Below are 25,883 nucleotides of genomic sequence, written 5' to 3'. Positions count from 1 at the left end.
TCATGCTTCTGACACTCCAAATCAACCAGGGTTAAGCCAAAAACATCTCCCATAAAGATTTTTGCCCTGGGCCCTCTAGAAGGGTCAGGAGCGAATTTTAGGTTTTCAACAAAGTCCTTCATCTTTTCAAGTTGAAACTTTCTCAGGCGGGTAAAGGGAGTTGTTCCTGTTCCATTCATGTCCAAAACTTGACCCTTTTTTATTGCAAAACAAGAGATATTCAAAGTTTCGCTCAGGACCCTCTGGAAGGGTTAGGAGCGAATTTACCCTCCTTGTCCAAAATTCATCTTTTTTCATGTTTTCAAACCTTCAAATGCATCAAATGAGGTCCAATCTTTCTTCCAGGAGACCCTGCACATAAAACGTTAGCCAAAGTCAGTGAAAAATAAGCTCAAATAGAATTTTCGCCCTGGACCCTCTGGAAGGGTCAAGAGCGAAATCTTCATTCCAGGTTAAATTGCTCAATTTTTAAGTTTCAAACCATTCCACAAGACAAGGTTAGATCATTTTCAAGGCTAGGAACCGGATAGCAATTTCATCTAAGGCAAGAAATAGTGTTTAGAATGAAATTCGCCCTGGATCCTCTGGAAGGGTCAGGAGCGAAAATCCTATTTAAGGCATCATCTTGCTCTCCAAAATCGATCAAATCCCTCTCCAGGCAAGAACACATAAATTCATCTTCAAACACGTCAAAACTTAGTCAAAATTATGAAGGAAATCCAGTCTACAAAGAATTTCGCCCTGGACCCTTTGGGAGGGTCAGGAGCGAATTTGGCATTTTCAGGCTCTTGATCCATTTCATTCCCTATTTAACTTGGCCGACTGGACTCCCTTTCCTCACAGACCATGCTTAGCTTACCCAGACTTAGAAACAAACTGGACCTTACCCAGGCAAACCCTCCTTCAATCTAGACCTATCCTGAGTCCTGTCCTATCCCTGACCTAACCAATTTGACTCTCCTGAAAGGTATACCTCATTCTGACAATCTTGAATCTTCAGGTAAACTAACACTTTTCCAAAATTTGGTTAGACTTAACTTTAATGAAACCCTAAAATTGAGCTTCCAAGGTTCAGCCCTAATGCAGCAAGCTCAGACAGACCACTTACTCACTCAAAATCCTAAAAGCAGAGAGAAAAACAAGCAAAGAGAAGGCAAAACCAAAAACAAAAGAGGGGGTCCCCATTCTAATGGGGCGATGTGTGAAAAGGTCACAACACATCTTCAACAAGTTGGCGAATGAAATGACAATGAAATTGGAATGAAATGACAATGAAACTCAACATGTTTGGTTCGCTCATGGAAGACTGAATTCTTGGCAAGTTTCAACACCCCCTGATTGTCACAGTACAAGGGTGAAGGCCCTACTTGAGACATTTTCATGTTAGAAAGCATCCTTTGAACATACTGCCTCACATGCTGCCTTAACAGTTCCCTAATTAACAGTTCCCTAATACTCTACTTTTATCGAGGAACGAGCTACTGCATGTTGCTTCTTACTGGTCCATGTGATTGCACCCGTGCGAAGATTAAAGACATGCCTAGAAGTAGACTTCCTGTCATAAACAAAACCTGCCCAATCTGAGTCTATAAAACCAATCAGCCTAGGATCTTTGCTTTTGCTGTACAAAATGTCAAAGTCAGGTGTCCCTTTCACATATCTTAGTACATTCTTCGCTGCAACCCAATGTTCTAATTTAGGGGCTGTCATGAAACGAGATATGTAGCTCACATTATAACTAAGATCAGGTCTAGTGGCCATAAGATAGACAAGGCTGCCAACTAGTTGCCTGAATGCTGACTTATTCACAATAGGTGAATCTGATTTGGCTGATAGTTTCAGCCCTTTCTCCATAGGTGTAGATGAAGGTTTGCAATCCTGCATCTTGAACTTCTCCAACAAACTCCTGACATACTTTGATTGAGAGATGAAAATGCTGCCACCTGTTTGCCAAACCTCTACATCTAGACAAAAATGCAGAAATCCCAAATCTATCATATCAAATGGCTGACACAAGTTCTGTTTGATTGTTTTAATGTAGATTAGATTTCTTAGTAGATAAAACAGAGGTATCTTTTAATTTTATTATCTCACAATTGATGATCTCACTAACCTATGAATTTTACAGGTTGCAGCAAGTATGAAGGGAGATGGTATTGCTTCAATTGCTGTTGATTATATCACAACTATCGCTGTGTTTAGAATAAGATCGATCTTCTAAGATTTGCACTGATTGATTTCGGTACATCCTCCATCGATCTCCTTGTGAATCATATATATTAAATGGGGAGGCACATCGATGGATAGACATGTCTCCACACGTGTGGAGGCATGTCTCTCCACCGATATGTCTGTCCATTTAATATCACCAATACCAATTCATAATCGGTGGCATTAGCAAACCGTTTACAATCCGTTTGCAATGGTAATTCGATAGGAAGTAAATCATACATGATCGCCGATTTTATACTGGGGAGATGACAATCGATATATGATCATCTATTAGATCATTTAATCAGATTTGGTTTATTCATGAAAAGAATATGTATGTATATCAATATACATAGTAATAATAAACTCAATGATTATTACTAATATTGTTATACATATATGAAGTATTCTAATGATGTAAGTTTTATTCATGATCACATTTATCTGACCGAAGCTATCATCTTTAACAGATTGGTCCATGCAAAGGAGTTGAAATCCCAAATGTCAAACATTATCAAACCGTTGAATCCCTTTCTTAAAACAACAATAAGCATTCTTAGGAAAAGCAACTGTAAGAGGCTGACCGTGATTTTGCACTTGTCTATTCCACCAAATAGAAGAATTTCCAAAGCTGAATCCATGTTGCAAGGAGGTATCTTTTCAGCTTAAAAATTTACTAACAAGCTAGCGGGGCTTCCAAATGGATTGAAGAGGAAATGAGGCTTTTACATGAAAGGAGGTAGCAAGAAGAATTTTATCTATCCATCCAACAACCTTCCGCTTCCCTTTAGCAATAGAAAGAATAATTGGTGATGAACCAATTTTTTCCGTGGCTATTTTCTAGAAATAACTCTAACTATCCATTTGGTAGTTAATCCAATCTCATGTGTTTTAGGGTCCAAAAGACTTTGCCCACTTCTAACTTTTGTTTGAATACAATTCAACCAAGAAGCAGATTTTTTAACCAGCTTTACCTTCCTAATTTGACCACAAATATTTGTGAATAATTTTGTTTAAATACTCGTAACCTTTCTTAGAAGGCATCCAAAGAGAAGAGAATAAACGTGAGAAGGCTGCAACCTTAGAGGCTCAATTAGTGTGAGAAGAATGACACATGGGCTGAATCGGTCACTACCTGCACAACATCAGAGGCTCCAACCTCCTCTATGGTATCTCACAAAATGTGAAATTGGTAGGCTGCATCTTTCCTTTTCCCTTTACAATCTTTAGCTCTAAGAAAATAAGAGCTTGCTTAACTAGTGATAGTAAGATTGATGAGTGGCCAATGTTTGATATAGGTCCACCCATCCATGATTATGGAGCATCCATCCCTTATCCATGTTTGTTAATACCTTCCATCAAAATGCTCACCTTGGAGTATTGTCTATCAGGAAGGGTGGTGCGTATTAGTTTTTCCAGGTGAAACAGTTGAGGGACTGTTGATGTGTATTTTGTACACTATCAAACACAGAATAAAATACCCAAGGGTACCTTATCCTCTCTTGAGTAAAGTCTCCGAATGTTGAAGATGTCGCGAAAAGGTTCAATCGGGATGACTTCAAGCTTCTTCGTTGTAGGATCTCTACGTGTGGATAAGCACCAGTGGTATGATGTGATTTGCTGGAATCACAAGGGGACTTACACTTGATGACTGAACTTCTGATTTGCTTTGAATATTGCTGGAACACAGGATTTTATTGCCTTAGATTTGAAAAAAGGAAAAAAGATGAGGGCGAGGAAAGGATCTAATCCTAACACTAAGAATGTAAGAGCAATGAATGATTTTTGATGGAATTCTAACTAAGTCTTGTTTTGACATCACAGGACCATCTCCACAAGGTTAGTGCGATCTTCGAAGGAAAGCTTTATGATGTTCAAATCATCACTGCAGGCATAGACACCATCAGGTTGATGCATATCAATGAAGAAGCGACAATTGAAGTTAAGCTTAAGCTGAATGATTCCAGTTGACTACACAAGGCAAGTTTGCAATCAACAAACTGCTAGTAGTATGGATATACGAATTCCACCATCAATCAAGCACATTTCTTCCACTCATCTAATAACACGAAATCAAATATGAGAAGTATAGAGACCATGCAAATTGTCGAATCGACCCATAAATCTCACCATTTCTTCAATGAAGTTACAAGTCTTTTACAACAACATCTTGGCAACAATCTTTGCCTTCTCTCTCTACTCTACTCTAATTGCTATTCTAATCACCTTCTAACTACTCTCTATTCACTAACTCCTTTCTAACTGCTTTCTTACTATCCTTTACAAATGAAGAGCCGGGGCCTATATAGTGCCCTTAATACAATTCGATGGCTAAGATCAATTTGAGATCAATGGCCAAGATTCAACAATGAAAACCCTAATTAGGGTTTGTTACAACCATTACATAACATTTAATGCTCGACCAATGAAAAAATTGTATTTTTAGGACACATGTCTTCTCTGGAAAATTCCACCAATGAATAGCCGGGGTAGGTACATCGAAGTTCGTGCCATCTCCCATGAGTTAGGTACATTGAATCTGGACATGCTGAGGTGGACCACACTGACTGGAGAAGTGATGACTAGGATGCCACCTTGTCTGACACTTGTAACTTGGTAGATATTCAATTTGGTAACGTTGAGAAGTTAGCCTTAATTAATTCTTCTGGAACTATCTGCTTCTTCAACGAACCCTTTGTTCTGACTTCTTGTGTCCCTGATGTGCAGGATGTTGATGTACCTCGCCTTGGAATACTGGACTGGAAGAGGTTGCCCTTATCCTGATGATGCTGGATCGAAGAAGGTCGTCCTTGTCGATGCTAGACTGGAGGAGGTCGCCCTTATCCTTGCTTGATCGCTCTTGATGAGAACCTGCCGACTTGTAGATCCTTCGAGCTTGGGAGTCGCCATCTTGATACCTACACAACATTTCACAATTAATAATATATCTTGAAGTGTAGAAATTAGGATTCAAAAGGAAGATTTAAGATTTTAATTAGGAAACTTCATGATAAATCTTGAGTTATTATTTCCTAATTAACTATGCCAAACTTAGAATTTTCAAAATAAAAGTTCAAAATTCAAATCTTCAACAAAGGTGTCAAGATGATTTCGCCATACCTCCTCTTTGAGCATTAAACTCTAAGAAATGATGCAAAAATAGATGAAATTCGCTAGGCAAAATGTAGATCAAAGCCTTCTCTTGAACAAATTGTGCCTCCTCTAGCTTGGAAAAGAATAAACTCCACTAGCCTCTTCAAAAATCTGGAAATTCACCTTCAAATACCTTCAAAACATCTGGAAATTATCCTCCAATCTAGCAAGAAATTCGCCTCTCCAATAGCCTTCAAGATGAATTTCGCCCTCCTTAGTCTCCACACTTAGTAGAAATTCGCTCCACTCCAGCTAGATTTCGCACCTTCAATTAGCTCTCCAAATTCGCACTTGAAAGGATGATTGAATGATTTGAATTGTGAAGCAACACCTCTAATATATAGAGCGCTCACCTTCCACTTACCCATGAGGCCGACCTAGCAAATAAAAGGTGAAATAATACATAAAACCTCAAAAGGAGGAGGCCGACTTGTCAAATAAAGGCAAAATAATGCCTTGTGCGCTCAACTTTTAATCTTTTAATTATTTAAATCCAAAATTAATTTTAGATGCCTCCACAATAAAAGTTTGATTTTTTTTGAGGCTCAAAATTAATTTATTAAATGCCAATATGTTCTTTATTAAATGCCAATTTAATTAATTTTTTCAAATATTTCGAAGTTGGCAAGTTTGGCATCTCATGCGATTTGGAGGATATTAATGTTTAAAATATGGTAAAAAAAAATGATGAATGCCATTAACTTCGCTCTGGTCCCTTGGAGAGGGACAAGAGCGATTTTCACTTTTGCTCTTATTTCTTCGTCCTTTAATTGCCAACTTTCGTTGTGGGGCAAGCAATGATCCCCTTCGTCCATTCTATGCATGCTCATTTTGCTTTCGCAAGGCAAAATTGGTGTTCTAAAGATTTTCGCCCTGGTCCTCCAGTGAAGGACAGGAGCGCTTTTTGCATTTTAGGCTAGGATTATCAAATTTTGAAGGCAAATCTTTGTTCACCATGCTTTAAAAGACCTTTTCCATCTTGCACAACCTTGCCTTAGCATAATCTCGGAGGGAAATTGTTGATTTCATAAAAATCGCCCTGGTCCTTCAGTGAGGGACAGGAGCGCTTTTGAGTCCTTGTGCAAATTCTTGATTGTTTCGATCCTCAAATTACCCTTAAGGCGTAGGACATCATTCCCCATTCCTTCTTGAGCCTTGGAAACGAAAAATAGCATCTCAAAATTTAAGATAAATGGGCATATTTGGAGATTTCACCCTGGTCCTTCAGTGAAGGACAAGAGCGCTTTTGCCAATTGTCATCAAAATTTACAACTCTTGCATCTCGATTCCACCTCGAAGCATTTTAAACATCATTTCAAACTTGCCTTGGCTTGGATTTGTCCCAATTTGGAGAGAAGAGCTAGATAATATGTTTTTCGCCCTGGTCCCTTGGAGAGGGACAGGAGCGCTTTTGTAAATTCAAGCTTGTCTGTCCTTTGCTAGCCTTCCAAATTATCTTCAATGGGCTAATCATGCCTTATTCCATTCATTTCAATCACAAACTTGCCTTGTCTTTTGCAAGAAATTTGCACTTTTTAAAAAATCGCTCTGGACACTTGGAGAGGGACAGGAGCGCCTTTTTACATCTTGGTGTATTTCTTTGTTCTTTAAACCCTCAATCGCATCTAAGGCATAAAACATCATTGCTCCCTCCTATCCAAGTCAGGTTTTGCCTCAAAATCTTAAACAAAGAGGAGAATTTTGGAAAAAACGCCATGGTCCTTCAGTGAGGGACAGGAGCGCTTTTTTGTCTTCTAGGCCAAAGTGCCATCATTTCATTGTCTTCAATCAAGTCCGGATGCTCTATCACGTTCATTTCGTCCTCCGCCATGCCTTTGATGTCTCAACTTGACCAAACAAGGTCAGGAATGACTCCAATAAGCTTTTTCGCCCTGGACCCTTGGGGAGGGACAGGAGCGCTTTTGCCTTGGACCTCCTGAGAGGGTCAGGAGCGAAATTCGCTCTGGATCCTCAGTGAAGGACAGGAGCGAAATTTGACTTTTTGAACTCTCTATCAGGATAATTTTTATGGAATATAACATTTAAGTATATACTTTAAGTTATATTCCATATATACTTTCAAGATGTTTGAGAGTGGTTTCAGACCTCCAGGAGCCATATTGCAAAATCTAGTTTTTGGAGGTTTTTCAGTTTCCAGACTAAGTCAAATTTCAGGATCAGGACATTCCAGACTTAGCCAATTTTCAGGATCAGGACTTTCAGACTTAGCCAAAATTTCAGGATCAGGACATCACTCAAGCCGGACTTGCTATCCATGTGATCCCCTGGGCGACACTCAAAATGCAAAGGCTAACGGACAAAACCCTAAAAGACCTAGAAAACAAACCCTAAAAAGCCAAAAAAAAGGGGTCCCCATTTGCAATGGGGCGATGTGTGAAAACGTCACAACAGGGACCAATAGCTTGAACATCTTTGAACATTTGTTTAAAATATGGTGAACGTGAGACATGAAAGGGTATGGCATGAGCACAAACAAACTTAGCAATAGAGGATTCAGTCACATCTTTTGCTTGTATCTTAAGCAAATCAGTAACATTAGTACTTCTCTTCTTTCCCCAAGTAAAAGTAGTAGAACTCTCTCCCCCATGAGAAGAAACATCCACTGATCCTATAGACATTGACACACTAGTCTGCACACTCTCCTATGGAATCCCTTTACCTAATGCTTCCCACTCCATATGAAATCTAGGGCCTAAATTTTATGAGCTTGAGTTATTTTTCTGCAATCTTTCACCCCTTGACCACATATCCATGAAAGATGGCAATAAACTCTAGTATAGCTGCTCCTATATTGTTTGTGGCACAAATGGCCTTCCCATACTCTACTATACGCTGTTATTTTTTTTCTTATCTTTTATCAACTCTTGATGCAAATTGTAATAGAGTTTTTTTGGGGTTGAATGGGCCTTTTGCATAGGTTTTGAGGATTTGGGAACGACAATCAAATGGGTTTGAAGTTGCTAGATTTGAACTTGAAGACCCCCCAATGGCTTGCATACTTCTAGGTCTACTGATTTCTTCCATTTGGACTTCAACATCCTCACTATCACTGCTCTTGTTGCGGTTCATGATTTTTTTGGTAATAATTTCAAAGAGAGCTGCAAGTTGGAAAAAAACCTCACAATGCCCTCCCTATGTGTTGAAAATCTTGAAAAAAACATTAAAAAATGTAAAATAAATGCCAAAAACAAATGAAAGATGAATAACATACCTCTAGTGTAGAAGACTTGATGCCCTAGACTCCTCTTTCAATTGCTGTTCAATACTTCAACACCTGCTGGTCCTCTTTTACTGCAATTTTCTTTGTTTGCAAATATTAGAATGAATGAGTTTTTTTTTTCTTTTTGCTTGATTTGAATGAAAGTTTAGGTTTAGATTCCGTATGTAATGATGGAGTGGAATCATCATTTGGGGTTCTCTCAAAATCACTTCCGCAGTCATAAGCGATACTTAATAACCCTTTGTACCAAAAGATCTTCTATTCTCTAAACAGTACTTATCATTTCACAAAGCTGCTTATCACACATTGTCATATTCAAACAAATTTATACAAAGCATGGCTAAGCATAGTCATCCGCCATGGTATCAAACTTATTTACAAATGTTATAGCATTTTATCCCCTCTCGAACAGTTGTGTTAGGGTACAACTATCATACAAACAATAAGATACAGTGAACTAATTTCTAAAGGTCTCCATTCTATAAGGCAGAGTCAGCATGATCATCTTGTTACCCTCTAGTTAGTAATAGACGTTCATTGCTGACCTCGGGATTCATGACATGTGCTTAACCGCCTTAGGTGGATCCTTGTCTCTTGCAGCTGTGACGTTCGTTGACAGCTCGAGCTTTTGGTGTAACGACAACGGTGTCCAACAAGTGGTATCAGAGTGCTGGGTTACGGGTTCGAATCCCACGGGTCACACTGTGTGGGGAATTGTTACCCTCTAGTCAGTAATAGATGTTCAATGCTGACCTCGGGATTCGTGACATGTGCTTAATCGCCTCCCATGGATCCTTGTCTCTGGCCGCCGTGATGTTCATTGACAGCTCTAGCTTTTGGTGTAACGACAGCGGTGTCCAACACATCTCACAATTAGGATCATAGATGTGTGTTATGCTTCTAATCCTCATCTTAATATAGGAAGCTCATTCCTTGCTTTTTTTTGAAGAGATATCCATAGGAATAACCAAAACTGTTCTTATGATCACAATTAATGAGAGAAAACTTGTCTTAAAATTACAAATCTTCTAGGATTGGTTAGGGATCCTTGCATTGAGAAGATTTAGTTAAAACAATCATTGCTTGAGGACAAGCAATTTCGGGAAGGGTGGACTGCCATGTCCATGCCATGACAACCATTCTTGCACTATCTTTAATAAGGGAAAATTGTCTTGTTTTCAGTTTTTTGGAGCACAAGTCATACCGAAACATTAATTGGACCCTACGTTAGTACAAAGAATAGTATTAATTAGAATTGATAATGAAATTATTATAGCTGGATTTGTCAAAGAACATACAGTTGGGGCACATAGACCTTACACATAATTTGGTATCATGGTTTGAGTGGATGAGATCATAGGATTCAAGCCCAAGGAATAAGACAAAGCACAGGTTATGAACGGTGACATAAGGAATCTGAAAACCATGCCAGCCAATTCATTAAGACTCTCAAGACATATGCAATTCATGTTATGACAGATTCAATAAGATTCATTTAATCGACCAATCTAAGGACAGGATAAACGATTGACAGATTTGTTTATATGATGTGTCAACCAATTCAATGTTTAAGATATAATAACCAACTATACAAGTTGGTCGATATGTTTACAAAGTCATTAAGGAGTGCTATATCCTTGAAGAGATGCGATGCATGAAGGGACACTCCCCACTCAAACGATCACAACCTTTAAGGAAGATCACAACTCTCCACCCTTGATGGAAGGGTATTGTTGTGACCATTTCACACATCGCCCCATTAAAATGGGGACCCCCTCTTTTTGCTCGGTTTTGCCTGTTTCTCTCTCTCTGCTTTTAGGGTTTTGGGTTAGTGAGTCAGTCGTCTGGACTGGGGTTTAGCCTTAGGGTTTCCGTTTTGATGTTTTCAGGCCGGTGTCTAGTCCAAATTTTGAAGATTGTTGAGCTTCCTCTCGTAGGATGCAATTTTGAAATAGGGTGAATCTGTCAGGAGGTCAAACGAGTTTGTCTAGGTTCAGTCAGATTTTTTGAATGCAAGTCCAAATTTTGCCTAAGTGTTAATGATGGAATTGTGAATTTTGTCCGGGTGATTTTTTGGCTAATTTTTGATAATTGAGCCCGAACATTGGAAATGGCCTAATTTTGCCTTGTGAAGTGACTGAGAGCTTAAAATCTTGGTATTTTGGCCTATGGAAGTGAAATCGCTCCTGTCCCTCAGTCAGGGACCAAGGCGAAATGACTTATTTAGACCATTTTGACCTCATTTTGATCAAATTGAAGCGTCAAGGATGCAATGGAAGGTGAAATCAACATGATAAAGCGCCAGGATTTAGCCGTTTGCAATGAAAAGTTAAACTTTTGCCCTCAAGGACAAAAATCGCTCCTGTCCCTCACTGAAGGACCGGAGCTTGTTTCTCAAAATTCAACTGTCCTTGCAGGACTAAGGCGATTTTTGGATTGGAAGAGGTAAGGGAGGACATCTTTTGTCCATTGAATATAATTTGAAGAAATTTGCAGACAAGGAAACATGCTATGAAGACAAATCGCTCCTGTCCCTCACTGAAGGACCGGAGCTTGAAATCCAAAATTGCCTTGTCCTTGAAAGATTTGAACGATTTTGCGATTTGAGAAGAACAAGGGAGGTACATTTTACTCGTTGAATATAATTTGATTGTACCTCGAAGGAGAAAATTGGCCCTAGAAGCAAAATCGCTCCTGTCCCTCTCCCAGGGACCAGGGCGAATTTTAATGGTAGCTCCTGTCCCTCTCCAAGGGACCAGAGCGATTTCCTTATAAGACAAGTTTTTGGCGAAGTGAAATGAGTTTTTAAGTTTGAGGCAAGTAAAAGGAGGCGTAACGAATCTATTGAATATAATTTTGAAGAGTGCAAGACACCAGTGAAGCCCATATTTGCCTAGGCGCTCCTGTCCCTCTCCCAGGGACCAGAGCGATTTCCTCCTAAAACAAATTTCCCACCAAGTTAAAGCAAGTTTCATGTCAAAGATAAGTGAAGGGGAGCATAATAAGTCCGTTGAAGACAAATGTGAAAGTTGGCAAAGCACGAATGAGCTTACAAGTGAAAATTCGCTCCTGTCCTTCAGTCAAGGACCAGGGCGAAATCAAGGCTATCTAATATTCTCCTCCAAGTTTAAACCACTCCAAGCCAAGGTACAAGGTGGCAATGATGTTTGGAACGCCTCGAAGAAGAACAAAGTTGCAAGGACCATGAAAATTGATGAAATTATCCAAGTTCGCTCCTGTCCCTCACTAAGGGACCAGAGCGAAATAGTCAAATATGCTTAAACTTTGAAGGCCACTTTCGTTTCAAACGTTCAAGAAGGAATAAAGGGCACCATTTTACGCCTTGAAGACAATTTGATATCAATATGATAGAGGATTTGCACCATAGACTAAAGTTCGCTCCTGTCCTTCAGTCAAGGGCTAGGGCGATATTCACTAGACTGGTCATTTCTTTCAAAAACCATGTCAAGGCGAGGTCGCGCAAGGTCGAAAATGTCTTTGAGAAGATGATAAGCAAGGAACCAAATGTCAAAAAGTGACTAACTTGAGCAAAGAGGCAAGTTCGCTCCTGTCCTTCAGTCAAGGACCAGGGCGATATTCATAAAATCAATCATTTTTCTTCCTAGATCACATCAAAGCAAGGTTACACAAGATCCGAAATGTCATTTGAAAGGTGATGAACAAGGAGTTAAGGTGAAAAGATGACAAATTTGAGCTAAATGCAAAGTTCGCTCCTGTCCCTCACCAAGGGCCCAGGGCGATATTCACTTGAATATCAAATTTGCCTTGTAAAGGACAAGTAAAGTACGCGTGGAATGAAAGGATAAAATTGTTACTTGCCTTGTGATGCAAATTGGTGATTAGAGAGGCGAAGACCAAGGAGTAAATGCAAAGTTCGCTCCTGTCCCTCACCAAGGGACCAGGGCGATAATGATCTTAAGAGGCATTCATCTACAACATCGAATCGATCAAATTCAAGATTCCCAATGAAGATGCCAGTTTCAACGTAGGGGAAGTGGTTTTGAACGTAAAAGGGGAGAAATTCAAGAGCAAAATGCTAGATCGCTCCTGTCCCTCTCCCAGGGACCAGAGCGATATGGTTTGTATCCTTTACATCTCTCACGTGTTTGGCGCCAATAAATTTTGAACTGCATTAAATGCTAAATTTCGATAAACCTTGATATTTTTAATTAAAATTGGCATTTAATGGGTGCGCACAAGGCATTTAATAATTAATTTTGCCTTTTAAAAATCGAAGCTATTAATTACAAGGCATTTAATTAATTAATTATTAAATTAAATAAATAAAATTGAAGCGCTTGGATTTTATTTTCTATATTTTTGCAAAAGTCGGCCTCTTTTTTTATTTGAAATTTATTTATTATTTGCCTATTTTCAAAAGTCGGCCTATGGGGATTGAGGAGGTAAGCGCTTATATAAAGGGGGTGTGATATCTCATTTCAAATCATCATTTAATCATTCATTTGCATGCGATTTGGAGAAGACAAGGAGAGAGTGCGAAATCTCATCAAGGAAGGGTGCGAATTTGGTTAGAGGTGGAGCGAATACTCTATCATCACGTTGGAGACCCCAAAGGTGGTGAAATTAACTAAGAAAGGCGCCTTTGCTAGAGGAGGACTACGTTGAAGACTTCAAATTTCGTTTTTGCCTAGGCGAATTTCCTTATTTTGCATCTTTTTAGAGTTAGCTCTCAAAGTGAGGTATGGCGAAGTCTTCTTTTGTCTAAATTTTGAATTTTGATCGTCATAGTCTTAATCTAAATTTTGAATTTTGAAATTTTGAATTTCCAGTATCTCAATCGTATTTAGGAAATGATAACTCAAGGACTTATCATGAAGTTTCCTAAATTCAATCTTTAATCTAATTTATGTTTATACATTGGAAAATCTATTTCTTATTATGAAATGTTGTGTAGGTGTTACAATGGCAACCCCAAAGGCGGGAGCATCCACCAGTCGTCCAGCTCTCATGAAGGAAGATCAGAAGAACGAAGAATTGGAGACCAAGATCGTGTCGAAGTGGAGCAACATTGGAGATACCAACTTGGGAAACTTCAGTGTGAAGAAGTTTCGAGAGGTCCCTTACATTGGCAAGCCATCACCTGTCGCAAGGAGAATAATTGAAAGTGGCATTATCAAGGCGGCCGGCTTCCCTCCAGCAATCCAGTGCCATGAGTTGATGATCGAGTGTGCTCGCCATTATGATCCACAGTCCAGATCGATAGTGTCCAAGGAAGGAGACACTTTTGCTTATCTTTCAGAGGAAGCTATCAGTGAAGCTCTTCACTTGCTAGAACATAAAGATATGATTTATAAAAGCTTAGAAGGAGCCAGGTCCATGTATGAAGATGATCCAGACGCTTGCCTAAGCATCATCAATAAGAACTGGTTACTCAAGAGTCGTCCTCGCCTGAGCAAGATTCCGAACACACCACATAGGATCGACTTCCAGGAGGAGTACAGAGATTTGATAACACTACTCAACCGAGTCACAGGATCTCCTCAAGCCTTCTATTTTGAGAAGTGGATGTTCTACTTCATCCAAGTGATAGTTCAGGGAAAAGGAACAATCCATTGGGCTAGAATGATTAGCCATTGCTTGGACGTACAGTTAAGGAGATTGAAGGCTACCAAGTCTTTCCATATGAGTTCATACATCATATATGCCTTGATCAGGAGCTTTGAGTATGCAGGACTACCTCACAGAGGAGTGATCGGAAGAGGGCCCGGGGAAGTCAGAGTTTGTGATTCCTATGTTCACTTGCATCATCCGCCAGGAAGTAACTACAAGTTAGTCAATGATACCTTCACGATGAACATCACCAGGACATTGCAAGGCGGGATTCACAACCGGCTATCTCAGGATGCACAAGAACTTGTAAAGAGGTACGGTGCATGGTTTATCCAATTCCAGAAATTTACATATATTAGAGTTCATGGATGTCCTTCACCTCTCTACATGTTGCCAAGATATCCGACAGACAGAATAGTGTTACTTGAGGTAACAAGACAGTTGGCAGCTTATGTGAAAGCATTCAGACACAGACATGGAAATGGAGTTCCTGTGCCCATCATATTAGGGAATTCAGTTGAGGTATGTCCTAATGCTCTAGCCATGGATGATGCAGAGAAAGAGTTAGCTTTATATTCATTTTCATTCTTTGCCTTGAGAGAGAGCTTTGATCCATATGGGTATATAGAGGAGACAGTCGGAAGAAAATATAAGCATGAGTTTCAGATAGAAGACTTTGTGATGAATCTCTTGGATGACCTTGAAGTGAAAAGAAAGATGCATTCTAGATTGCCTTTAGACTTTATCAGAAAATGCAAAATTTACAGAGTGGCCGACCAAGCTCAGGATAGTGGTAGACATCTACAATCATCTTATGATCGAGAAAGCAAATCAGTGAGGCTAGATTGGAATGAACCCGAGGTTGTGGATCTAGATGCTTTGATGGCTCCAGTCTTGTCTTGTACTCGCAGATGGGTTGATGTGCAGCATCAGAAGTTGAGAGAGCAAGGCATATCTATGACTTTCACTTTGGAAGAAAGACCAGTTGAAGGAGGAGCAAGTGTAAGTGAGGGTAATCCTAATCCCATAAATGCAAGCGAAGGCAACCTTCGAAGTATAAGTGAGGGCAATCCCCATCCAAGAGGCTCGAAGAGGAAAGAGAGACCTGAGAAAAGAGAATCTTCCAAGAAGAAGCCAGAGGCCAACCGAGATCGTTCATCCGGCACATCTTCTCGACAAGAGAAGAGGACACTTGAGATGGAGGAATCTATGGAATCAATGGTACAGAACGATAAAGAAGGACAGGCACCTCGAAGGTCACCAAGTGGGTCTCTCCAAGCTAATGAGCTACATGAAGATAAGGAAGATAATGAAGTAACATCTCCTCTCAGAGAAGAAGAAACATTGCCTAATGAGATACAGGTTAGAGAAACAAGATCTGCCATTCCAGATTGGTTAAAAGAAAGACTAACAAGGGTGATTGTGATCGAGGACGAAGATAATGTGATTGATTTAGAGAGCCTTGTTGGAAATTCTCAGGAAATGACAGAGAAGAGGAAGGCTACTAAGATGTCCAAGATGATCAGAGATGAGACAAGATCCAGGAAACTACAGATAGCTACACCAGCAGTGGACAAGTATGAAGGTGAGATCCTCGCAGAGGAATATGATGTAGAGACATTTGAGTTTGGTCCACTCACAGCCGAGCAGACGTTGGATGATGCCATTGATTCATTTGAGGCACTTAAGGACAAGCTTAGAGAAGAAATGGAAAAGAATAGGAAGCTTGAGCGAGAGGTCAGTGCTTGGAGAGGCTACTTTAGCCATCTCAATCAGCCTTTGAGACGTCAGGATCCAGCAGTATCTCCTACACAGGCACTTCCCCTTGAATCAGTTGGCGAGGCAGAGAGAGTCAGGAGTTTGGTTCAGCTTATGGGCTCTTGGATTGACAAATCCCATACAGTTGCTATTGAATTTGCAACAAGGATGATGCAGACCATTCACCGAGCTATTCAAGTTCTTGAGGTCATCCACAACCTAATGATAACTGTAGCTGCTTTTGCTCATACTAAGGATGTTATCATTCCTGTCCTGCAAGTAATTAGACAAACATCAAGGAAGGTCCTAGCACAAGAAAAGATAATGGATGGAGGACCTCATAGTTTACTCCAATGGTCAACTTTACTCCAGATGAAGGAAGTTCTTTTTGAGGACATCAGTAACAAATGCAATCAAGTTGAAGAGATTATCCATCCGATCCAGGACAAAGTGTTCGAAGTATTATGTGCTATTCTTGGCAGGAGGATTGCGGTTGAGACAGATGTGGATTTGCAAGAATTAGAAGATAGAGTCAAGGTCATCTTTTGCAAAGATGAGAATGTTATTACAAATGAGCAACGAGATTAGATGTTTGCCACCATGCTCCTGATTGAGAAGATCAAAGAACTTGAACCTGGATGGGACGCTGCTCTTCTCAAGGCTTTCGATCAGGTCATCCACTTGGAGGAACGAATGAAGAATCTTCCCGAGATTCCAATTGCTGAGATCGAGGGAATCGTGTCTAGATTCATTGCATATGCTAAAAAGGAGCATTGGAAAGGGAATAAGATTCTAGAAGAAAGGTTGTTATAGATGATGTGGCACCTTAATTGTCATTGGTCTATGTCTCCTAGATTTTCGTGCCAAATTTAATATTTGGCTATGCATTTAATATTGTTCAGTAAAAAGGGGGCTATTTGTAATAAACCCTAATTAGGGTTTAGGTGTCATAATCTTGGCCATTGATCTTCTTTTGATCTGGACTGTTCATTGTAATTGAGGATGCTATATATACCCTCATTCCTTTTCATTTTATTATTAGATATCAGCATTAGTGATTAGAGATTAGCAATTTGATAGAAGCAAGTATTTTGTAGCAAGATTGAGCTTTGAAGAAGGAATTTCAAACAATTGTTGTTCATGATGGCTTTGAGATCAATAAAATATTGAAGTTATGGTGTTTTATTGCAATTCTTATGGTTATCTTCATGGTTGTTTACTTTCTTGAATCATTCTCAGTCAAAGTAGTATTTAAGTTTGAAGGACTAAGTGTTGGGCTTGATCTTTGGTGAGATTCATATTCCAAACCACTAGCTTCTTGCTGATTGTAGGAACGCCTTGCGTGGTCAACTGGATAAACTTGAATCACTTAAACCTTCAATCATTGTTATATCTTGGATATGTGCCTTTGTGGTAGTGTCTATGATCCTTGGTGAATTGAAAATCATTTGTTACCTTAGAAGATCGCATCAATTTCAATCGAGTTGTTATTTTATGGCAATATTGAAGTTGGTAGAATCTTGCCAAGTCTCGTCCACATTGAGTCATTCTTAGGGTTAGATTAGACTAGATCTCTTGCAAGCCCTACTCTTTTGATCTTTTTTGAGAATTCGTTTAGTTTAGGAAATTCTACTTCGGAAACGTAAGGCCCCTTGATGACACAGCAATCACAACAACCACTGGTGCTTATCCACACGTAGAGACCCTACTTAAAAGAACATTAAGTCACCCTAACTGATCCTTCTTGCGATATCTTCAGCAATTAGAGATTTTATTCAAGAGAGGATAAGGTACCCTTGGGTATTTTATTCTGTGTATGATTGTGTACAAAATACACGTCAACAGGTATAAGAAGTACACGTCTAGCATTCAAGAAGGCATTGGAGGAGAAAAAGAATAAAAGACGTGAAGTCTGTATAAAGAGGAAATCAGGATTAAAATAATACCAGCAGCAGAGCAGTAGACTGGTATGCTGTATTGTGCTTATGATCATATACTTGTTCATTTATGTTGTGTGATGTCTACGTTTCTATATATAAATGTAATACAAGTTATTGTATGTTCTGTTATAAATACATACAAAGAAGCATTGTCAATAAGACTGCATTTGATCATAATAATAAATCAGATTTATACTTAATTTCTCATACATTTATAATGAATGAAAGACTATTATATCAATGGCCTAGTCTTTAATCATTCGCTATTGTTTGTAAGAGGATAGGTTGGTGTGTGTAGGGAGAGGCAGAGTAAATCCTCAGAAGATAGGTTAGCCCAAGATGGTGGATGGACGCAGTCTTGAAACCTCGAGGGAGGCTACTTGTAGACTGGTTTCCAAGCTCCGTATGACAGTAAATCCCTGTCTTCCATTAGGGTTAGGAAAGAAGTAATGATGGGGCCTATATATAATAATTATTGATTGTATTATAAATAATTAATTGTTCTCTGGTTTTAATTATCTGATTGAACGCATGATAAGTGTGTTGATATATGGTTTAATTATGGGAAACATGCTTATTCCCAATAGGGGACATTGCAGGTGGGGAGTCCTTGTGGTCTTGCTATTCCTTTTTTTCTTTTAAAAAATGTGTTTTTTTTTCTAACTGGTGTCCAAATTTGGCCAGGGCCATAGGGAACTGCTAGCTGTCTTTGTGACGGTCGAGGGATGCCTAGGCATCCCCTGGCTATCTTGGGGATGGCTAACTGTCCTGTACATCCCCTGCAAGTTTCCCAGACGTACCGGGATGTTTATGAAGTTTGCAGGCAAAAGGGGATGGTAAGGGGATGTTTCCTAGTCATCCTCATGTCACCAAAACGTTTTAGGTAGTGGGATGTGGGTAAAAGGCTAGGGGATGTGTCCCCATGGAACATAACTAATTATTGATACCAAAAAAACTCTGATAGCCATATTATTATTAGTATAGCAGCAGCCTGAAAAGAATAGCTAAAATACTCATAATATTATTATTCTAAATATAGTAATAATATTATTGTAATCTTTATTCTCAAAATAGTAATTTTTTAATGATAATGATATTTTTAAGAAAGTAATATACTGTTAACAATAGAATCCACACATTAAGAAAAAAGACAATTATGAAGATAAAACAAATATAGAACATACAAAGAAGCAAAGGTGGGAAAATTGGAGGAAGAACAAATAGAACAGGGATTGAGAAAGAACAAAGAACATGTTTGCTTCCTAATAGAATCAAGAACACAAACGAAGGACTGGACAGGTAAAATTAGGAAAATAGAAGTATAACGTTAGATTATTATTCAAAGGATAAAGTAAAAAATAACTCAAGCCACTAAGCATACATCAAGCTGATAGTTATCTATGCCAAGATTCCATATGTGTTTGAGATTTAGATGTTATGGCATTTTTATTTGGCAATTTCAGGTGACCAAATATATTGCAAGTTGCTTTGATTTGATGGTTCTGTTTTGATTTGCAGGTTAAGATGCCTCAAGACAATTCTAGTAGTGCAGTTAGAGATACAAGGGGATTATCAGGTCTGTTTTACTTTTTTGTTTTCAATGACTTATGTGATAATATCTTCATCAAGATGCTGAATTCTTTCTTTCCTAGTTGGTGCAAGTTCCTCAGAGCATAGCCATGAGCAAAAATGTTTATCATTTTTCTCTTAATGATATTGTATTTACCTAAGGCTTAGGAGGACGAGGAACAGTGTTGAATTGCATTACTTTGCTTTCCAAATATCTAGTATGGATGCTGAGATAAATAGAAATTAAAAGTGGTCAATGGGTCTCTGAAGGATACTAATACAGTAATGGCAGAAGGCATTTACTAGTGTTTTAATTTCTGAGCAGAGTAAGCTCACAAGCTAAGATACAGGGGTAAATTTGATAACTAAATGTAACAAAATAGTTTAACTGTACTGGACATGGAGAGAAATACATTTCGTCTTAGGGAAAGGTCACACATAAAGTCTTACAATTTCTTTTCTGTCATGGTAACAAATGAGTTCTGGAGAGTTAATGACTAGATAGTCTCCGTAACATACAGGTGGAGAGCGTTCTTTCTCTACGCTTTGCTTTGCTCTTGCTTTACATGAAATGACAGAGGCTCCCTTCCGTGCAATGGATGAATTTGATGTATTTATGGTAAGAAAAAATAATCAATTCTTGGACCATTTGATGTTCAATCTCCTTGAGAATTAGCTTTACTTGATGATTACTGATCGAGAATTGCTACACAGGATGCTGTTAGCAGGAAAATAAGCTTGGATACTGTTGTTGACTTTGCCAAGGCACAAGGTTCTCAATGGATATTCATTACACCACATGACATAAGGTATTGGTCATTTCAATAATTTACAATATTCATTTTTTTCTGGTGAAGCAATTTGTGACACTGCGCAAAAAGTAATGGCTAGGCATGTTTTAATGAAGTTCCTACAATGAACCAAGGCATTGAAAGGTTTTGCTTGCAATTTTATTCTAAAAATCAACTATTTTTGAAGTTTTTTTTTATGCATATCAATGAAAGTGCATATTCTGTGTTCTGAGCATATATTTGGCAGGTTGATAGTTCAAGGATATAACTTTACAACTATGTACTTTTATAGGTGGAAGAAAATTCTATTAAAATACAACATATATTACAGAGATTGCAGTAATCTCAGTTATCTTATCTTGGAACGACTGATGAACCAAACTATAACCCAGGGTGCAAGCAACATAAAACCATTTACATCCTTATTTTCATCAGCAAAACCAAACATGCATTATGCTGTAGTTGCTGTTATCTTTTAATTTTTTAACTGATATTATGGGATATACAAAGTCCCATAGAACAACAATTGGCATTTATTGATGCAGACAAGGATTGGGTTCCTAGTCAAAGGCAGTTGAATCTCGCAGCTCAACACAAAAAACCAATTTACAAATGCAGCAAGAATAATAGTCTGAAAATTAAAGTTCAGAGTGCACATTACAATTTACTTGTAGTACAATAATTTTACAATTCTCTTAAACTTCTGCCTGGACAGTCTACATAGGCCAACAAAAAGAACATTTATGCAATTCTTGATCTTCCACGACCCCTGTTTTTCTATTTTAATCTTCCACAGAAAGAAAAACACTTGTTTGTTATCTGCCAGTTTCTGATGCCCACTGGAAGCCTGCCATTATTTGGTAAGAAATTTAATTAGATCAATCAAAGAAATCCCTAGGGGTCCTCATCAATGCCACTGTTTTTGCCTCTAAGCTGTGGACTGGCTCTGGGTTCTCTTGGTTGGGCTCTTTTATATAGTCTCCCTTTGTCATTTTGAATTGCATTTTGCAGAACATAAAGACTGGTAGCTGAGTTTTATATGGTTTGCTTGCTGAAATTGACTATCCGGGAGAGGTTTTTGTTTAATTTCTTCTCATTCTTCTGGAGGGCATGAATTTTTTCACTTCCTACGATGCGACTTCATTCACTTGGGTTTTTAGGCTGTTCCTCTGTCTGTTTGAACACTTTTATCTCCATCTCTTGCATTCTCAACTCGGCATTTTGGAATTGGGCAAGGAGCCATTTCATTACATTAGTGTGAATATTGAAACTTTCTTAAATGTTGTCCACACGAGCCTTAAGATTATTACACTAAGGATGTTTGACTTCTTCTTGAATAGTAGGGTGGCATGGAGGGAGCCTTACATCCTTCAAGCACAGTCCCATCTTCAGTTGGGTTTCTTGGTTGTGAGTGGGATGATCCCTTTTCAGCTTGTATATTGGGTGTTTGGTCGTAGAGAGCTTGACAAGGGGGCTAGGGATGGAAGGGAGATTGGCAAAAGCGGTTTCCTTGAAAATAAATTTTCCCTTTTTGGCCGGTAGGGATTTGTGGCCAAGGGGCATGGGATTATTGGCCAAGGGGCATGGGATTATTGGAGATAAGAGCTGCGAGTGACACATAGATTTTAACCATAGGGTTGGGTTGGGTTTGTCAAGGATCACAACCTTGGGGTGCTTGGGGGAATGGGAATCCACAACACCACTTTTAGGAAAAGGAGAAGGGGATGAGCGAGTAGGGTTGACAATCTTGTGGATGAACAAAGTGGTGGGTGTTTTCTACTGTTCATATCTATATACAGTAAATGAGGCATTGGTGTGAAGTGTTGTCTTGCTTGGAGGAAGTTCCTTTTCCTCGCCTTCCCCCGAATTCCGGAACCTCGAGGTTCCGGATTTCCCTCTTAGTCTTCTTTCCTTCCCCGAAACTCCGGAACCCCAAGGTTCCGAAGTTCCTTCCTTAGCCTTCCCTTTCTTTTCTTCGAAACTCCGGAACCCCGAGGTTCTGAAGTTCCTCCCCTTGGCCTCTTTCTTCCTCGGAACTCCAGAACCTTTTCCGAAGTTCCCTTTGCTTCCTTTTTTTTCATGTTCCTCGGAACTCCGGATCCCGAGGTTCCTTCTCTTTTTTTCTTCTTCGGAACCCCAGAACCCCAAGGTTCCGAAGTTCCTTCCCTTTGCTGCCTCTCCTTTCTCCTTCCCGGAACTCTGGAACCCCGAGGTTCCGAACTTCCTCCCTTTCCTTCCCCCTCCTCTTTAGTTCTCCGGAACTCTAGAACCCCGAGGTTCTGAAGTTCCTTCCTTAGCCTTTTTTCAGTTCCCCGGAGCTCTAGAACCTCGAGGTTCCAAAGTTCCTTTGCTAGGTCTCCCCTTTTCCTTTTGCTTAGTCTCTTCTTCCCTTTCCCGAAACTCCGGAACCCCGAGGTTTCGAAGTTCCTTCTTTGTCTTCCCCACTTCGGGAACCCGAGTTTTTGAAGTCCTCAGACTTTTTTCCGGCTGGCAACACTTCCGGATGCTGTGATCAACACTCAAAACTTTAAATGCTTCGATGACTTTTGTGACTTGTACATCTTCCTTTGTGGAGCTACTAGGGTGCATTTATTGATTTTGGTAGGATTTCCATCAAGAGAGGTACAAGGCCATACTTGTTGTGGTAACATATGTCATGTCTGCATGCTCTGACTTTGGAAGGTCAGTCAATCCACTCTTCTCAAGGTATGGCTAGGTTGCTTGCATGTATAGAAGTCAAGTACATGCACTTCCCTGCACTCCCAGACTGACATTTGCCTGCACACACAGGGGTCATGATCACTCTTGTAACCAAATTTCTATATAAAGGCTGTTAAGCCTCATGGTAAAGGGTTCTCTCCCTGCTGGCTTGAGCTATTCGATGCTCTTTCACTTCTCTTGTATTTATCTTGCATTTATGCAAGTGTAAGTTTGGCCATTGGCCTTATAATGAATTGAAATCACCATTCTTGCCTTCCTTTAACTTATGTATGCTGTGTATGTTTCGTTACGTTCATCATAGGTGTATGTTTTGTGGCTCTTCTCTCATATGTGCTGTGTTAATTTAATTTTGAGTGTGACTTGTGGGAAACCTCCTCCCCTCTTGACATTCAACGAATTCTAACCTCCATACATGCATTGGGGTCACTCATACAACTGAAGATCTCTGTCATGTCCCCTCCTTGATCATTATATATATAGCATAAATGAAACAATTATTATTATTAATTACCAATGCATGATTATTTGGAATTTATTAAACATTACTATCAATATTTATTATTAATAATATTCTTATCAAAATAAATTATATAAACATAATTTACTTATTCTTAAATGTAAACATAATTTATATATTTAAAATAATAAATATGTATACTTTATATATTATATACTCGATTAAATAACAGTGAGCTAAAATAATAAATATATAATTTATATATATTACTCACTTGATTAAATAACAGTGAGCCAGTAAGGGATAGAGGGGCATGGGTTGGTGTTCAAACTTTGGGTATGATCAGTCGATTATTATGAATATACATCTGGCTCCATATCATTAAAAATTACAATTGGTGGTCAAAGTCACCAACCTCTTCTAAATACCAGTAGCCATATCATCATTGATAATTACAACTCATCATTCTCTAACCATATTGTGTAATCGACTATTAAAGAGACATAGCCGGCAACATTTAAAGAAAGATGGATATCGGGAAAGGAAGAACGATTAAGATATATTCCTAAGTATTACGCATTGGCTAAAACAAAGGTTATTGTAATGGATGGAGTGTCGATAGTCAGCGATCTATATCCAGTAGATGAAACGATATCTGATAGGCATGAGTATTTGTCCTTAAGAGATGTGGAATAGTCAAATACCACGTACCATGAAAAGTGACTTCAAACGGTGCTAATAAAAATATGGTTATTAGTTAAGTATATTTGATCATACTAAGAGATTAAAACTCTTATGCAAGGAAAGGAAATTATAAAAAGTCATAACCGTTGTCATGAGAAGATTTGATCTTATTCAATGGACATATAATAAGTATATAAAGAACTTACAATGTGGAGGACGGAGGGTATCGGGTTTATATCCTATTGGGATCGTTCAGTCTGAGCGAATTAATCTTGAGTCTTTAAACTGGTTGCATATGGAACACTTTTCAGATCAAAGAAGGAATTCGCTCCAGGTAAGTGCCGAATGCCTCAGAAGGTTCATGATAATTATTATAAGAATTAGTATTAATAATACTACAGCCTCATCACAAATTACGTTTAACAGTGTCATATTAGAGCAATATTATGACTTTGCTATAAAAATAACAAACAATCCACAAGTAAGACGTAAGGTATAAACTGGTTAATAACTAATAGAGTGAATATAAAATCTGAATTAAATCATTGGAAATGTTCTATATTAATTAACAGTAAAGTAAGTTATACACTATAATACATAAGGCAGTCACACTTGATTACATTCACAGTGGCAGACCAGATCTGATGCATGTCAGATCTGTCTGTTGCTGCAGCTACTAGGTAACTAATAATTAGAGATTTAGCAATTGGCAGTGCTAATAATATTGTAGAGAATATAATTCGATTTTACTTATTAATTTTTGTATATATATATGGGTTGATCAGTCCAATAACGATTATAATCATTATAATATTTTATAAGAACTGCTTTGTAGTAAAATGTATATTATAATATTATCTGAAAATAAATACAAATAGTAATTTGAATGAACAAGTAAATATAAGATTATAAACCAAATTGAATTATTAATTCAATATTAGAAAGAAGATTATGTTTCTCTGTTATGACTATCGATATCTAAGAAGTTGGAAAATGCGATATTTAAGATAGTTTGTTTCCTAATCAATTTAGTTTAAGTCTTAAGTATGTTGAGATGGATTAATCATGGGGAAAACAAGGCTAGACCTAGTAGGGGACATTACAATCTCTTGGGTATTTTAGTTGATTCTTTGTGTCATTTCGGGTAGGGAAAGAAACAATCTCTTCTTGGTGCATCACTTTTTTTTATTTTAAGCATTTCTCTCTTCTCTTTTCCTCTGCAAGTTGTTAGGATAGGCTTAGGAGTAAGTATTGAAGTGTTGAGTTGGTTCAACGCCTGCACCTGGATTGAGAAGGAAGCCGGCCTTCTCCGGAGATTCAACCCCCTTGCGCAAGGTCCCACACTTCGGGGTTGTTTCCATGTTTCACAAGGTTGCTGAGTTGATAGCTCAGCAAGGGTGCAAGCTTTTGTGATAACAGTACCCATGTACAAATTTCTCATCAATATGATAAAGGGGAAAATCTAGTTGGAAATAGAAGTCCTTTAAAAAAGAGAATGTGCAAGTGAAGAATATAGAAGTAGAATGAGGACTCGTCATGAACCCCCAAGGCTTACTTCTAGGACAATGTACAATAAACGTTACCCCATAGGAGAGAGAAAAGAGGTGGTCTGTTAGAACCCCCCTAAAAAGGTGAGAAGGAAAGATCTCCATGTGAAAAAATGCTCCCTCCCAAAATTGAGAGGAAAATAGAAACCATGCAGCTTTCCCTCAAAATGCTTCCTGTAGTGATGGTATATGTTTGACATCGGGTGTTAAAGATGATTT

The 25,883-nt window shown here is 38.7% G+C and overlaps 1 protein-coding gene across 2 annotated transcripts in view; it reads left to right on the top strand.

Annotated features, from left to right (window-relative positions):
• Nucleotides 1-25,883, top strand: part of LOC131033840 (structural maintenance of chromosomes protein 6B) — a 171,816-nt gene that overhangs the window by 124,499 nt on the left and 21,434 nt on the right. Inside the window, exons 26-28 of one of the 2 annotated variants that reach the window (XM_057965132.2) lie at nucleotides 19,414-19,471; nucleotides 19,986-20,083; nucleotides 20,179-20,273. In XM_057965132.2, coding sequence (XP_057821115.2) covers nucleotides 19,414-19,471; nucleotides 19,986-20,083; nucleotides 20,179-20,273 — 251 coding nt within the window. Of the gene's footprint in view, nucleotides 1-19,413; nucleotides 19,472-19,985; nucleotides 20,084-20,178; nucleotides 20,274-25,883 lie in introns of those variants that run through there. The other variant, XR_009103688.2, reaches the window with a different exon arrangement.

This window comes from Cryptomeria japonica, chromosome 9 (assembly GCF_030272615.1).
Source record: "Cryptomeria japonica chromosome 9, Sugi_1.0, whole genome shotgun sequence".
NCBI lineage: Eukaryota > Viridiplantae > Streptophyta > Pinopsida > Cupressales > Cupressaceae > Cryptomeria > Cryptomeria japonica.
Note: the sequence above shows the minus strand (reverse complement) of the source record. Positions and strands in the feature narration are given on the sequence as shown.